This window comes from Thunnus maccoyii, chromosome 15 (assembly GCF_910596095.1).
Source record: "Thunnus maccoyii chromosome 15, fThuMac1.1, whole genome shotgun sequence".
NCBI lineage: Eukaryota > Metazoa > Chordata > Actinopteri > Scombriformes > Scombridae > Thunnus > Thunnus maccoyii.
The window spans coordinates 4,403,926-4,418,515 of NC_056547.1; the positions used below are offsets into that span (position 1 = coordinate 4,403,926).

General features: G+C 37.8%; 1 pseudogene and 3 gene segments (V, D, J or C); 3 read left to right on the forward strand and 1 right to left on the reverse strand.

Moving 5' to 3' along the window:
* The first annotated feature begins 612 nt into the window (after positions 1 to 612).
* On the forward strand, positions 613 to 1,090 carry LOC121913455 (annotated as a pseudogene).
* Positions 1,091 to 4,142: 3,052 nt separating this feature from the next.
* LOC121913456 lies at positions 4,143 to 7,335 on the reverse strand. The segment is given in 3 exon segments: positions 4,143 to 4,640; positions 5,516 to 5,567; positions 7,288 to 7,335. Coding segments are annotated over 3 exon segments (429 nt in total).
* A 987-nt stretch (positions 7,336 to 8,322) lies between these two features.
* On the forward strand, positions 8,323 to 8,813 carry LOC121913457. The segment is given in 2 exon segments: positions 8,323 to 8,374; positions 8,482 to 8,813. Coding segments are annotated over 2 exon segments (384 nt in total).
* Positions 8,814 to 11,873: 3,060 nt separating this feature from the next.
* Positions 11,874 to 12,364, forward strand: LOC121913458. The segment is given in 2 exon segments: positions 11,874 to 11,925; positions 12,033 to 12,364. Coding segments are annotated over 2 exon segments (384 nt in total).
* Positions 12,365 to 14,590: the final 2,226 nt, after the last annotated feature.

Genomic DNA, 14,590 nt, shown 5'->3' on the forward strand with positions numbered 1-14,590 from the left:
CAATAAAAAAGTATCACTTGAGAATGTGCTGATTATGTTAATTATTCTGAAAGTTGATTGATCCATTGATCAAACAGCATGATCAGAGTAATCCTTGACTACTGTAGTAGTACACAGCAGGACAGATGTGAAAAACACCATGTAGACAGACTCAATACTTCTGTTAAAATGTTCTCCTTTCATCCTTTACTTTGACAGGCTTTAAAAAAATACCATCATTTATGTGTAAAATGGTGACAAAAAATGATAAAATCCCTGTGAATATACCCAGAGACAAACTCAGTGTCTGTAGAGTCATTGAACACAGTAACATGTGACAGCAGTCATTGTTTAATAGTATGTTACCTTGGACACATATGATTTGATGAATATGTCTTTATTGTTTTAACATAAAGAGAATATCAGCATTACTGCAAGTAATAAAAATCAACACTTGAGAAATGCGATGATTCTGTTAATCAGTCATAGCATTTCCATAGAGAGCCACTTTGCATCAGCAGCACCATGCTCCAGTGCTCTGGGAGAGTTTATAGCCCTAAGAGTTGAACACTGGATGACTGACAGCTGTCCTTCATCACAACAGAAGCCACAGAAATCCTCCTCATCAAAAACATGACTTTGATCTCCGTCCTCATCTGGACTCTCCTCTGCTGCTGCTTCACAGGTAAAGTCCAGAGAATCAAACTCCTCTCCTCTATGAACATCCGTCCCTCTGAAATGAAGCCCACAAAACCATGACGCTGCTTTATGTTTTTGTCTCTGTATCCTCAGAGTCCAGAGGCCAGATCACAGTAACTCAGCCTGCAGCAGTGAGATCTGCTCTGGGAGGATCCACAACCATCAACTGTAGGACCAGTCAGGATGTTTGTAATTCTAATCAATTATACTGGTACCAACAGAGAGATGGAGAAACTCCCAAAGTGCTAATTAAGTATGTTAATCAGCGAGAATCAGGGATTCCAGTTTTACAGGCAGTGGATCAAAGTCTGACTTCACTCTGACCATCAGTGGAGTTCAGGCTGAAGATGCAGCAGTTTACTACTGTCAGAGTTTCCACTCTATCAACACTCAGGATATGTTCACACAGTGAAAAAGCATCATACGAAAACCTCCCTCAGTCAGACTGAACAGAAACTGAACTGACTGCTGCAGCTGGACACACACACACACACACACACACACACACACACACACACACACACACACACACACACAGACATTTAGCTGCTGTTTGAAGTTGTCCACAGTGTAGTGAAGTAAACCAACAAGCCCTGATCATAAAACCTCACTGACCTCCCAGTAATAAAGGCCTCTGTAAGCTCAGTGATAAAGAATTTAATTGGGGGCCTGTAACAGAAATCAAGACAGATGTGATGAGAACTTTTTAAGGACCTGGTCAACAGCCAGACAATGACAATATGGACTCCTTGTTTGTGATCCAGGGATGTGAAAGGCAAATAAAAATGAAGTTATAACAGTCTACATGGAGGAAATAAATGTGTTAATGGTCATCTTCATCTTAGCTTGAGGTACAATGGGTCTTAGTTTAAAAGCAAATCTCAAATGGACAAAACAGAAGTGACTCAAACACTTCACATGGTGGTAGTGAGAATAAGAGTAGTGTCTGATGATCAGAAGGGACAGCTATGTTTCTGAGGGTAGATTTAACAGATGATGAAAAGAAACATGTGAAAACTTTAATGAGAAGCATGAAAATGCATCAGCATCTCAGACATCTGCTCAAGTCTTTCTGATCTGAGATTTTAGTCCAAATCATAAGTAAGTTCCACTTCACCAAAACACTCAGTGAAGGAGATAGCACAGTGTCTGTCAGCAGAATCATCACTTCATCCATTTTCATTGCTGGCAGTAATGTTGATGTGCTTTGTATATGTTTCCTCAAGGTCACAACCGAATGCTGCATTTTTATAATTTACAATTTCAAAACATTACAGTGTAAACATGACAGCACACAATCAATAAATCAGCAAATTTAAATGTAAAAATTCAGTGAATGCGATTGTAACCAGGGCCCGTAGGAAATCACCCCAGCATACAAGAACCCGACAACGCCACTCCAATTTCACCCAGAGAATACCATAGATACACAAGCTCTTTGATAAAGAAAGGGAGCAGAGATGTGAGTTTCAAGTTTCAAAAATAAAATAAATTTATTTAGATTTAAAAAGTCAAAAATGGTTTTAGTTAATAAAAGCTGAAATAGAGACAATTAAAATTAGTTGTCTTTATTACAAAATATGTTATAGTTTTAAAATGTTACTACATGAATGGATTACCAGTACAGGGGAGGGTGCCAGGGAAACCCACAGGAGGATGGGAGTGCAGGGGGGGGGGGTTCCAGGATACTTCACCACCACCAGTATTGTGAGATACACAGGCACACAATTACTTACATTCACACTGCAAGACAAAACAAAACACACAGAGCTGTTAGTAAGGCACAGCAAAATAACATGCAATAGAAAACCCAAGAGGCAGAGGGAAAACCTTCACCCAGTGACCAACCACCTGCGAGAGTATTATAGAGTGTTACTGGCACAAGTAAGAGTTTACTCACAGCAGTTGGTTTACAAAAAGACAAAACAAAACAATAAAAAGAAGTAAACCCTCTCCTTTACAATGAACAACCCATTCACAGGCTACCTTTTTTTTTTTTTTTTTTTTACCAAAAATAAGCAGAAGCATATCAACAATAACCCAAAATAAGGAGGCCAGTAAGGCAAATCATTCAAACAAGAATTTACCAAAATCAAATACAAGCTACTAAAAAGGAAGATACCCAAAAGATAAGGAAAATAGGTTAAAAAATAAAAAATAAAAAAAAACTCAAGACAAAAACAGCAGTGGCAGCAGGGCTCCTCCTTCACCAGGTACAGCAAACTAGGTCATACAGGAAGCCAACACCATGCTCCTCGTTCCTTAGAGCTGCGAGTTACAGTGATCATCAACCAGCCCTGGTGTGGTCATCTGGCACACACAAACACAGGTATTCTGGTCTCTTCATATAAAGCTATGCTACCTCCAGCTAGCTCCAGTCTGACTGCAAACAGTGCCTTAATCAGATGTTCATCACCCTCAACAGCAATACCGAGGTCAAGAAAATGTGAGGCAAAACCTCCCTCCTAGCTGCACATGGCTTCTTTTGAAGGGACTGTTAAACCAGGAAGTGGACAAGTGTCAACTGTTCTCAATCAGTGATTATCAGATGGGGCAACACCCACAAGAGCTCACTCATTACACGATTCTTTTAATTTTTACTTTCAAAAAGTCAGAAACTTTATAATTTAAAACTGATTCATTCTATTTTAAACTGCATAGTATCATTTGTACATTTGAACATTTTTAGTGTATCTTTAGTTATCAAATAATCTCAACAAACTAATACAGTAGAATAAAGTACAGGGCAGGGAGTGGTTCATTATGTCTGTAAAATCATCAGCTGAAATCCTTGTGACTTGAATTTTAGACAAACTCTGTCTGTGTGGATGAAATAAATCTACTGTTTTTATTAGTTACAGTAACATTTAACAGCTGTTATACTTCTAATGACATGCAGTGACACAACTGATTTGATGTAAAGATCTGTGAAGTTTAATATACAAAGCGCATCAACATTAATGTCAGCAATAAAAATGGATGAAGTGATTCTGCTGACAGAGACCGTGCTATCTCCTTCACTGAGTCTTTTGGTGAATGGGAACTTACTTATGACTTGGACTAAACTCTCAGATCAGAGACATTTTATGTCACATGATGCCGATGATACCCTGATTTATCTATATAATACTGAAAATCTCTTTTCTGGGTTTTTTTATTCACACATTCAAATATTTAGAATATATTGTATGTACAAATTGACAACATATACACATGACACATGAATGTTCTTCAAGAGTTGTTTATTAATGACAGATACTGTAGATTGGTGAATTATTGTTGTATTAGCATGGATAAAACTGCAACAACAAGAACATATTCCACAGTAGGAAATGCAACAAAAGATGATCTGGAGAAAAGATGGAATTTTTACTATTGTGGCTGTGAATATTAACTGAACTAATGTACCTAATATATTCTGTATATGGCAAAGAAAAATAAGTCAAAAGACTTGTCACTGCACCTGAATTTTTTTAAATGAAACTTTATTGTTTTACAATTTTGGAGCGATTGAAATTACAGCAAGCAAGAACACTTTAATGTTGAAACATTCATTGAGAGAAAGAAACAAAGAAAATGCAGACTGAGAGCAGTAGCAGAGTAAAACCAGAAGCAGAGTCCCAGTGAGTCAGGTCAGGACTGGGAACACTGGTCTCTCCTCAGTGTCTCTGAGACTGGAGTCTGGGAGCCCTGGGTGGCCTCACAGGTAACAGAGCCCACCTTCCTCCACTGGTCTGCAGGGAGCCTCAGGGTGCTGCTCCAGCTGTAGCGGCCGTCCTTCTGCAGCACTGCAGAGCTCCTGCTCTCCTCCCAGCTGCTGCTGCTGCTGCTGCCGTCCACCTTCCAGGCCAGACTCCAGTCTGAGGGGAAGCCCTTGTTGGCCAGACACATGAGCGTGGCCTTCCCGTGCTCCAGCTCCTCGCCGGAGGGAGGCAGCACCGTCAGGGTGGGACGGACATCACCTAGAAGACACCAATCACATTAGAGGACAGGAACTACACAACTGTCAGTTAAACACCAGACACTTGGACACCGTTACTCTGTGAGAGTGGAGTCATATGAGGACTCTTTCTGTGCTGATATGCATGAGAGGTTTCTTAAAGGGAAGTGAAACAATGTGTCAGTGAGTGACTGGTGGAGCAGAAAAAACATCTGACAGAAACTCCTTTAAGTAGTTTATATGACTGTTTACTGTATTTTATTTTACACTATACACTATATATAAATAAGGACATAAAGTTTGAATATAAAATTCAGACACCTATGATTTAGTTAGAATTCATAACAACATATTTACTTTCAAAACTATCAAAAGAGCAACAGTCAATCAGATTCATCAGCCAAAACCAACAGATGACCGTAATATATGGAAAATGTTAAGACACATTCAAAGAACAAAATACCCTCAAAAAAACTGTCAAAATGATTTCAAACTGAGGTTAAAAGACAACTAGAGGCAATTTAAATGATCAGAGTTTCTACAGCATTTCACATTTTTTATCTTTGAAAAAAACTTTTACTCAACTTCAAATTAATTTGAATGAGAATTAAAGGATCATATTAGAATCATTTTTAAAGTACAATTGATGTTTTTTAATCTGTCCTGCAGTTCATGCTGTTCACACTTAACAAATTAACTTGAACATGTAAAGAAAAGTTCAGTAAAGCTGCTTTAAGTTCAACTTCAAGGTTAAACAGGAGGAACAAACAATAAAATTGAGACTTTAAAGTGCTTTAGATCAGCCCAGTAGAAACTTATATCTACTACAAATGTTCAGATGCAGAAACTATAAACTTAACTGATGATACAATATTTAATATTTGAACAGAAACTTACTTCCAACATCCAGTCTGGTTCCTCCACCAAAAGTCCACCACAGTGATACAAACTCATTGAGTCGTCATACAAAAACCTCTCACTGTAGAGAGACACGGCTCTCTGACTTTGTCAGACTGAACTAAAACTACAAGCTCTCAAAATGCAACTTTAAGTAAAAAGTTGTAATAATTATTTATCCTCTAAATTAATATTTTCTTTTCTTTACAATAGGTTTTTGAGTTTTAAATTTAAAATTGAACTTTGTCTCTTAGTGCAAATTATTGTTGAAAAATGTGTTACATGAAATTGAACAGGCAGAAATTGTTCAACAAAAAGGAAATAAAAGGAAAAATAACTCCTAAAATGATAAATATTTTAAACATTTGACTTACTTCCAACATCCAGTCTGGTTCCTCCACCGAACGTGGACCACAGTGATACAAACTCATTGAGTCGTCGTACAAAAACCTCTCACTGTAGAGAGACACGGCTCTCTGACTTTGAGACAAACAAACTCACCAAAATTATTCTCTTGTTTGTAAAATTTCTAAACTAATTTCAAAACTGACAACAACACAGAGCCACCAATTTATGAATGTGTCATTTTATTTCATTTAAATTAACTTAACTTAAGTTAATGTTAAATTTGTGTTGTAATACATTTAATTATAACAAAATACATTCTGAAAAAATCAGCTGTCAATACACATGAAGTCCAAACCACTTAAAAATAATCACTGACACAACCTAATCAATACTCTGATAAATTGATTGATCTATTGATTAAACAGCATCATCAGAGTAATCCAAGTCCCTGTTGGAGTCAGTCAGATTTCCATAGAGAGCCACTTTGCATCAGCAGCACCATGCTCCAGTGCTCTGGGAGAGTTTATAGTCCTGACAGTTGAACACTGGATGACTGACAGCTGTCCTTCATCACAACAGAAGCCACAGAAATCCTCCTCATCAAAAACATGACTTTGATCTCCGTCCTCATCTGGACTCTCCTCTGCTGCTGCTTCACAGGTAAAGTCCAGAGAATCAAACTCCTCTCCTCTATGAACATCCGTCCCTCTGAAATGAAGCCCACAAAACCATGACGCTGCTTTATGTTTTTGTCTCTGTATCCTCAGTGTCCAGAGGCCAGATCACAGTGACTCAGCCTGCAGCAGTGAGATCTGCTCTGGGAGGCTCCACAACCATCAGCTGTAGGACCAGTCAGGATGTTTATGGCTCAAACCATTTAGCCTGGTACCAACAGAGAGATGGAGAAACTCCTAAATTGCTTATTAAGTATGCTAATCAGGTGGTATCAGGGATTCCAGGTCGTTTTACAGGCAGTGGATCAAAGTCTGACTTCACTCTGACCATCGGTGGAGTTCAGGCTGAAGATGCAGCAGTTTACTACTGTCAGAGTCTCCACTATCCCAACAGTCAGTGGGTGTTCACACAGTGAAAAAGCGTCGTACAAAAACCTCCCTCAGTCAGACTGGACAGAAACTGAACTGACTGCTGCAGCTGGAAACTACTGCAGAGACTGATACAGTTCACTGAACACACACGTTACACAATCTCACACACACATTTCATGAAATGGATTAAACAACTTGCACATTATAGCTTTTAGAGAAATGAAAATATGTTAAAACCTTTTAAGGAAAAAAGTTTTTGGACAATGATTGTCTTGGTGGAAATCAACAAAGTTCTTCATCACAGCATATCATCATCCATTCTTACCTTGTTATGGTTTGATCCAATGTTTTTTAATGATAATGAACCCATTTCCTGACCTGACTGGTAAGAAATGACTTCCTCATGACCTTTGACCTCAGCCTCATGCTGGATCACATCTATCTCAAATGTCCCCTTAAAAGAAAATATGAAGACACATCAGCATCAGAAACTTTCATAATCACAGCTCCCACCACCAAAAAACATAAATCACAAAATAGTATTTTACAGTAAGAAACTAATTACAGTAAGATTCACATTTCAGTTTTATAATAATGTGCAAAGAGCAGTTTATTGAAGCTGGTCTGAGTTACTCCATGATTAAAGTGGTGAAATTAAAACAGGAGAGAATTTAAGTGATATAAATAATCACACAGGATATTTAAATCTACTACAAATATTTAAACACTTTAAACATATTAAAGCATTAAATGTTAAGTTTATCTGTAATATCTGTGCAGGATTAGGAACATCTAGTAACAGGTGACTAACACTTCTGACTTTAGATAGTTGGTGAGCAATAATGCCTTTAGAAAAACAAACAAAGCAGTTGTGTAGTGTTTAAAACACTACTTTGATTCAAAGAGCCTTAACATCGGTGTGTAAAGAAAATTTTAATTAATAGTTCTGGATTTATTAGATTACATTAATCTTATTTGCACAGCATTAGTTAAATTGAGAGGATAACATTTAAAGAGCAGATCTCATCTGTGAGAGAACTTTGGGAACAACTCCTGCTTTAATATAACAGAGACACTGTTAAGTGTTACTGATTGAGCTATCAGCAGTGAAAAGGACGAGACATTGAGACAACTTTTGAAGAAAATCATAAGCTAACATCTTAAAATCATTGGAATCTTTCACAGAAACACAGTACTGATAACTTGATTGATCCATTGATTAAACAGCATCATCAGAGTAATCCAAGTCCCTGTCGGAGTCAGTCAGAGCATTTCCATAGAGAGCCACTTTGCATCAGCAGCACCATGCTCCAGTGCTCTGGGAGAGTTTATAGTCCTGACAGTTGAACACTGGATGACTGACAGCTGTCCTTCATCACAACAGAAGCCACAGAAATCCTCCTCATCAAAAACATGACTTTGATCTCCGTCCTCATCTGGACTCTCCTCTGCTGCTGCTTCACAGGTAAAGTCCAGAGAATCAAACTCCTCTCCTCTATGAACATCCGTCCCTCTGAAATGAAGCCCACAAAACCATGATGCTGCTTTATGTTTTTGTCTCTGTATCCTCAGAGTCCAGAGGCCAGTATACAGTGACTCAGCCCGCAGCAGTGAGATCTGCTCTGGGAGGCTCCACAACCATCAACTGTAGGACCAGTCAGGATGTTCATGTTAGTGGCTCAAACCACCGTTTAGCCTGGTACCAACAGAGAGATGGAGAAACTGCCAAACTTCTCATTTATGACGCTACCACTCGAGCATCAGGGATTCCAGATCGTTTTACAGGCAGTGGATCAAAGTCTGACTTCACTCTGACCATCAGTGGAGTTCAGGCTGAAGATGCAGCAGTTTACTACTGTCAGAGTTTCCACTATCCCAACAGTCAGTGGGTGTTCACACAGTGAAAAAGCGTCGTACAAAAACCTCCCTCAGTCAGACTGAACAGAAACTGAACTGACTGCTGCAGCTGGAAGCTACTGCAGAGACTGATACAGTTCACTGAAGACAGACATTATACAATCACACACACAATCTTTTAGATGAAATCAGTAAACAATGTACACATATATCAGTACTAACGAATATGAATCTGTTACAGATAATAATCACAATATTTCTCATGATTAGTTTCACAGTGGTACAAGCACAGTGACAACTTTGTACTGATGACTGATGAAAAAATGTAGTTTCATTTAACTAAATGATAGAAAGAGGTAAACAGTTATTTGTTATTTCATTAAAATCATATAAAATATAATATGAAGTTATGCATTAAGAACATCAGATATCTTAAAGTTTGGAATAAACGTCTGTATCAAGGTGTCTCCACAGCTCAGCAGGTGATTGACAGTTCTGTGTAGACTCTACCTGTTACCTGTTCTAGCTGTGTTTACTTTCTCTCATATTCACTTTGTTATACAGAGCAGTAACAACGCTGCTGAAGAGAAAGTTTGGACTGGCAGTAGTGGATCTGTTAGATGAGGATAATATCATTTTTGCAGCATTAATGAGAAGAAAAAGATCCACTGGAAGAGCAGATATTCAGTGAGACCACTGAACATGTTGAATCAGCTGCAGACTGATCAAAGCTCTTGTGGTGTCTACAGTTTGTGAATCACAGCTACATGAAGATTATTGTTTGAAAAATTGCACATAAATTACATTATGATCCCCTGTGCTCCAACAGATGAACCACAAACATGTGGTGGTGTAAATACAGACACTCAGACACAGAGGTATAAATCAGTATCAATACAGCATTACACCAGTCAATCACATGCTACACATCATACATCTCATAAATCTCCTTCCAAAGTCTCTCTCTGTTAATCAGGTCAGAATGTAGTGCAGCTTTTCTGGATAATCTCAATCCCATTTTAAATATACAGCTAATCTTTTACATTGTATGGACACCACATTTCCTCTTTCTCCACTACATTTGTCATGAACTCCTCAGCTGCTTCCATTAGGAAATTATTCAGCACTTCAAGCTTCTGCTCAGAGTCCAACCACCATAAAATAAGCTTGTTTGCAAACAGCATCTATAAAACCAAAGAAAAAGTTTGACTTCTGATTTAGTTTTTGTGTTATTTTCTATATGTTTAGAGTAAAAGAAACATCTTACAGTTCAGACTTTTTCAAAATCATTTTTATTTTTATTTTTGCAGCATGTCCACTGTAGCAGACAGCGGGATGGTTTTAATGTGGGGAAAACAGTCAAACTTGTCAATACAAAATTTATAGTTTTCCAGCTATACAAACACCTTAAAGTAACAACATATTTAATTTTATTTCATTCTGTATTTGTTTTACTTGTTTGTTGATTTTGACGTAAATTGTGGTATTCAGAGACACTCCTCTAATCTGAATATATATATACATATATATATTTCACACGTTGTAGGTTCATCCTGGTAACCAGGAGGCCCAGGTAGCACAGGTGTGAATCTATGATGATGAGAAACAGAGAAATGTTATTAAATTTCATGAAGTTATTCATTTTCCATATGTAATCTATTGAATAAGCATTTAACTTTCAACTCCCTTTATGACAATGAAATGTGTATAGTAACTATATTATTGGGTATAAAACTATAATTTGCATTACTGAGCTGCCATTAATATGCTGCCATCAACAATGTGGTATTGATATATTTTTACTGGGGATAAACATTATTCATGGTTGTCCTGGAAATGATAAAACATATGTGCCAGTCCTGGCCCACATTGGTCAACGCCTTTCATCTTGCTTTGGGACTGTCAGCTCATCTGATGAGCCTCCTGCCTCTTCTTCAGAGCTCTCTATCTCTTCTTCAACAGGCTCAAACTCATCCTCAGCATCTTCCTCATCTGACAAATCTACATCTGAATCTCCTTGAATTATTTTGAACAAAACCCTCTCTGCCTCTGTTCTGTGTCCCACAGCAAAGTGGAAATGTGAAAGACATTAAGATCATCCTGGTGTCCACTATAGAGGACATTCATAAATGGGCTTTTATTTCAACTCACAAATAAATAAAGTTCTCTCAGACCTCACTACATAATTCCTGACATGTTGATAGACAAGAAAATATATGAATATCATCATTAAAAAAAACAATAATTAAACAATATTTGACTTCTTCTTTTTCTTTCCATGAAATGTGCTTGTTGATATAGAAACAATTTTGTGCTGAAAGGAAGATGAAGTTGTCACCATCCCACCCCTACCCATGTGGTATCACTGGAAAGCCCAGGATGTACTCTTTAGAGTACAGCAGTAATTAATAGAATAACTCATATGTGTAAGAGGAGAGATGCAAAACCAGAATGTCCACTACAGAGGACACAAATACCCTTATTTTCTCTTCTTTTAGCCCATAATCTGATCAGGAATTAAAGCAGGATATCTGGCTCCTCTCCCTTCCCTTTAAAAGTACAAAAAGCATTGCAAGGTTTGCAGTCTACTAAAGTAATTTTACTAAACTCATATTAAATTGGCAATTTAAAGTCAATTATATCCTCTTCCTGTAGATAAGAGTTTCTGGAAAGAAGGACTCATTTTTTATAACTGAGTATGTAGCAACTAAATTCATAAAATTGTCACCATGATTTTCTTTTTGCCATTACGCCTGACATCATGTCTGAAGAGTGGCTCTCCTCTCATTAAAATGCACTGACAACATTTTAAAGAAAAAGTAAAATGAATTTAACATTGCGTCTTCTGAAAGCATTTGGTGAACTTGCAGGCTTCACTTAAATTTTGTCCTCTTACACAAATCAACGTACATGCAGAACTGTGCAAATAACAGATAACAAGTCCCTGTTGGAGTCAGTCAGAGCATTTCCATAGAGAGCCACTTTGCATCAGCAGCACCATGCTCCAGTGCTCTGGGAGAGTTTATAGTCCTGAGAGTTGAACACTGGATGACTGACAGCTGTCCTTCATCACAACAGAAGCCACAGAAATCCTCCTCATCAAAAACATGACTTTGATCTCCGTCCTCATCTGGACTCTCCTCTGCTGCTGCTTCACAGGTAAAGTCCAGAGAATCAAACTCCTCTCCTCTATGAACATCCGTCCCTCTGAAATGAAGCCCACAAAACCATGATGCTGCTTTATGTTTTTGTCTCTATATCCTCAGAGTCCAGAGGCCAGATCACAGTGACTCAGCCTGCAGCAGTGAGATCTGCTCTGGGAGGATCCACAACCATCAACTGTAGGGTCAGTCAGGATGTTAATGTTGTGAACAACAACCACCTCTTAGCCTGGTACCAACAGAAAGATGGAGAAACTCCCAAACTTCTCATTTACTATGCTACCACTCGAGCATCAGGGATTCCGGATCGTTTTACAGGCAGTGGATCAAAGTCTGACTTCACTCTGACCATCAGTGGAGTTCAGGCTGAAGATGCAGCAGTTTACTACTGTCAGAGTTATCATTATATCAACAGTCAACGTGTGTTCACACAGTGAAAAAGCGTCGTACAAAAACCTCCCTCAGTCAGACTGAACAGAAACTGAACTGACTGCTGCAGCTGGAAGCTACTGCAGAGACTGATACAGTTCACTGAAAACACACGTTACACAATCTCACACACACACAAACTTTTAGATTAAATCAGTAAACAATTCACACATATATCAGTACTAACGAATGAATGAATAAATCTATTACAGATAATAATCACAATATTTCTCATGATTAGTTTCACAGTGGTACAAGCACAGTGACAACTTTGTAATGATGACTGATGAAAAAAATGTAGTTTCATTTAACTAAATGAAAGAAAGAGGTAAACAGTTATTTGTTATTTCATTAAAATCATATAAAATATAATATGAAGTTATGCATTAAGAACATCAGATATCTTAAAGTTTGGAATAAACTTCTGTATCAAGGTGTCTCCACAGCTCAGCAGGTGATTGACAGTTCTGTGTAGACTCTACCTGTTACCTGTTCTAGCTGTGTTTACTTTCTCTCATATTCACTTTGTTATACAGAGCAGTAACAACGCTGCTGAAGAGAAAGTTTGGACTGGCAGTAGTGGATCTGTTAGATGAGGATAATCTCATTTTGGCAGCATTAATGAAAAGAAAAAGATCCACTGGAAGAGCAGATATTCAGTGAGACCACTGAACATGTTGAAGCAGCTGCAGACTGATCAAAGCTCTTGTGGTGTCTACAGTTTGTGAATCGCAGCTACATGAAGATTATTGTTTGAAAAGTTGCACATAAGTTACATTATGATCCTCTGTGCTCCAACAGATGAACCACAAACATGTGGTAGTGTAAATACAGACACTCAGACACAGAGGTATAAATCAGCATCAATACAGCATTACACCAGTCAATCACATGCTACACATCATACATCTCATAAATCTCCTTCCAAAGTCTCTCTCTGTTAATCAGGTCAGAATGTAGTGCAGCTTTTCTGGATAATCTCAATCCCATTTTAAATGTACAGCAAATCTTTTACATTGTTTGGAAACCACATTTCCTCTTTCTCCACTACTCATATCATTTGTCATGAACTCCTCAGCTGCTTCCATTAGGAAATTATTCAGCACTTCAAGCTTCTGCTCAGAGTCCAACCACCATAAAATAAGCTTGTCTGCAAACAGCATCCTGAAAACCAAAGTAAAAATGTGACTTCCGATTTAGTTTTTGTGTTATTTTCTATATGTTTAGAGTAAAAGAAACATCTTACACTTCAGACGTTTTCAAAAATGTTTTTTTTTTACAGCATGTCCACTATAGCAGACAGCAGGATGATTTTAATGTGGGAAAAACAGTCAAACTTGTCAATACAAAATTTAAAGTTTTCCAGCTATACAACCACCTTAAACTAACGACATATTTAACTTCATTTCATTCTGTATTTGTTTTACTTGTTTGTAGATTTTTGAGGTAAATTGTGGTATTCAGAGACACTCCTCTAATCTGAATATGCCTTTGATTTGTGAATGCTGCCAAGTCTAGAGTGGCTAGTCTAGAGTACAGCAGTAATTAATAGAATAACTCATATGAGTAAGAGGAGAGATGCAAAACCAGAACGTCCACTCCAGAGGACACAAATACCCTTATTTTCTCTTCTTTTAGCCCATAATCTGATCAGGAATTAAAGCAGGATATCTGGCTCCTCTCCCTTCCCTTTAAAAGTACAAAAAGCATTGCAAGGTTTGCAGTCTACTAAAGTACTTTTACTGAACTCATATTAAATATTTAATTGGTTATTTACAATCAATTATATCCTCTTCCTGTAGATAAAAGAGATTCTGGAAAGAAGGAATCATTTCTATCGTTATCTTTATGGCTGAGTATGTAGCAACTAAACTTATAAAATTCTCATCATGATTTTCTTATTGCCATGACGCCTGTCATCCTGTCTGAAAAGTGGCTCTCCTCTCTTTACAATCTTCTGACAACATTTTAATGAGAAAAAAAAATGAATTTAACCCTTCGTCTTCTAAAAGCATTTGGTGAACTTGCAGGCTTCACTTAAATTTTGTCCCCACAAATCATCGTACATGCAGAACTGTGCAAATAACAGTAACAAGTCCCTGTTGGAGTCAGTCAGAGCATTTCCATAGAGAGCCACTTTGCATCAGCAGCACCATGCTCCAGTGCTCTGGGAGAGTTTATAGTCCTGAGAGTTGAACACTGGATGACTGACAGCTGTCCTTCATCACAACAGA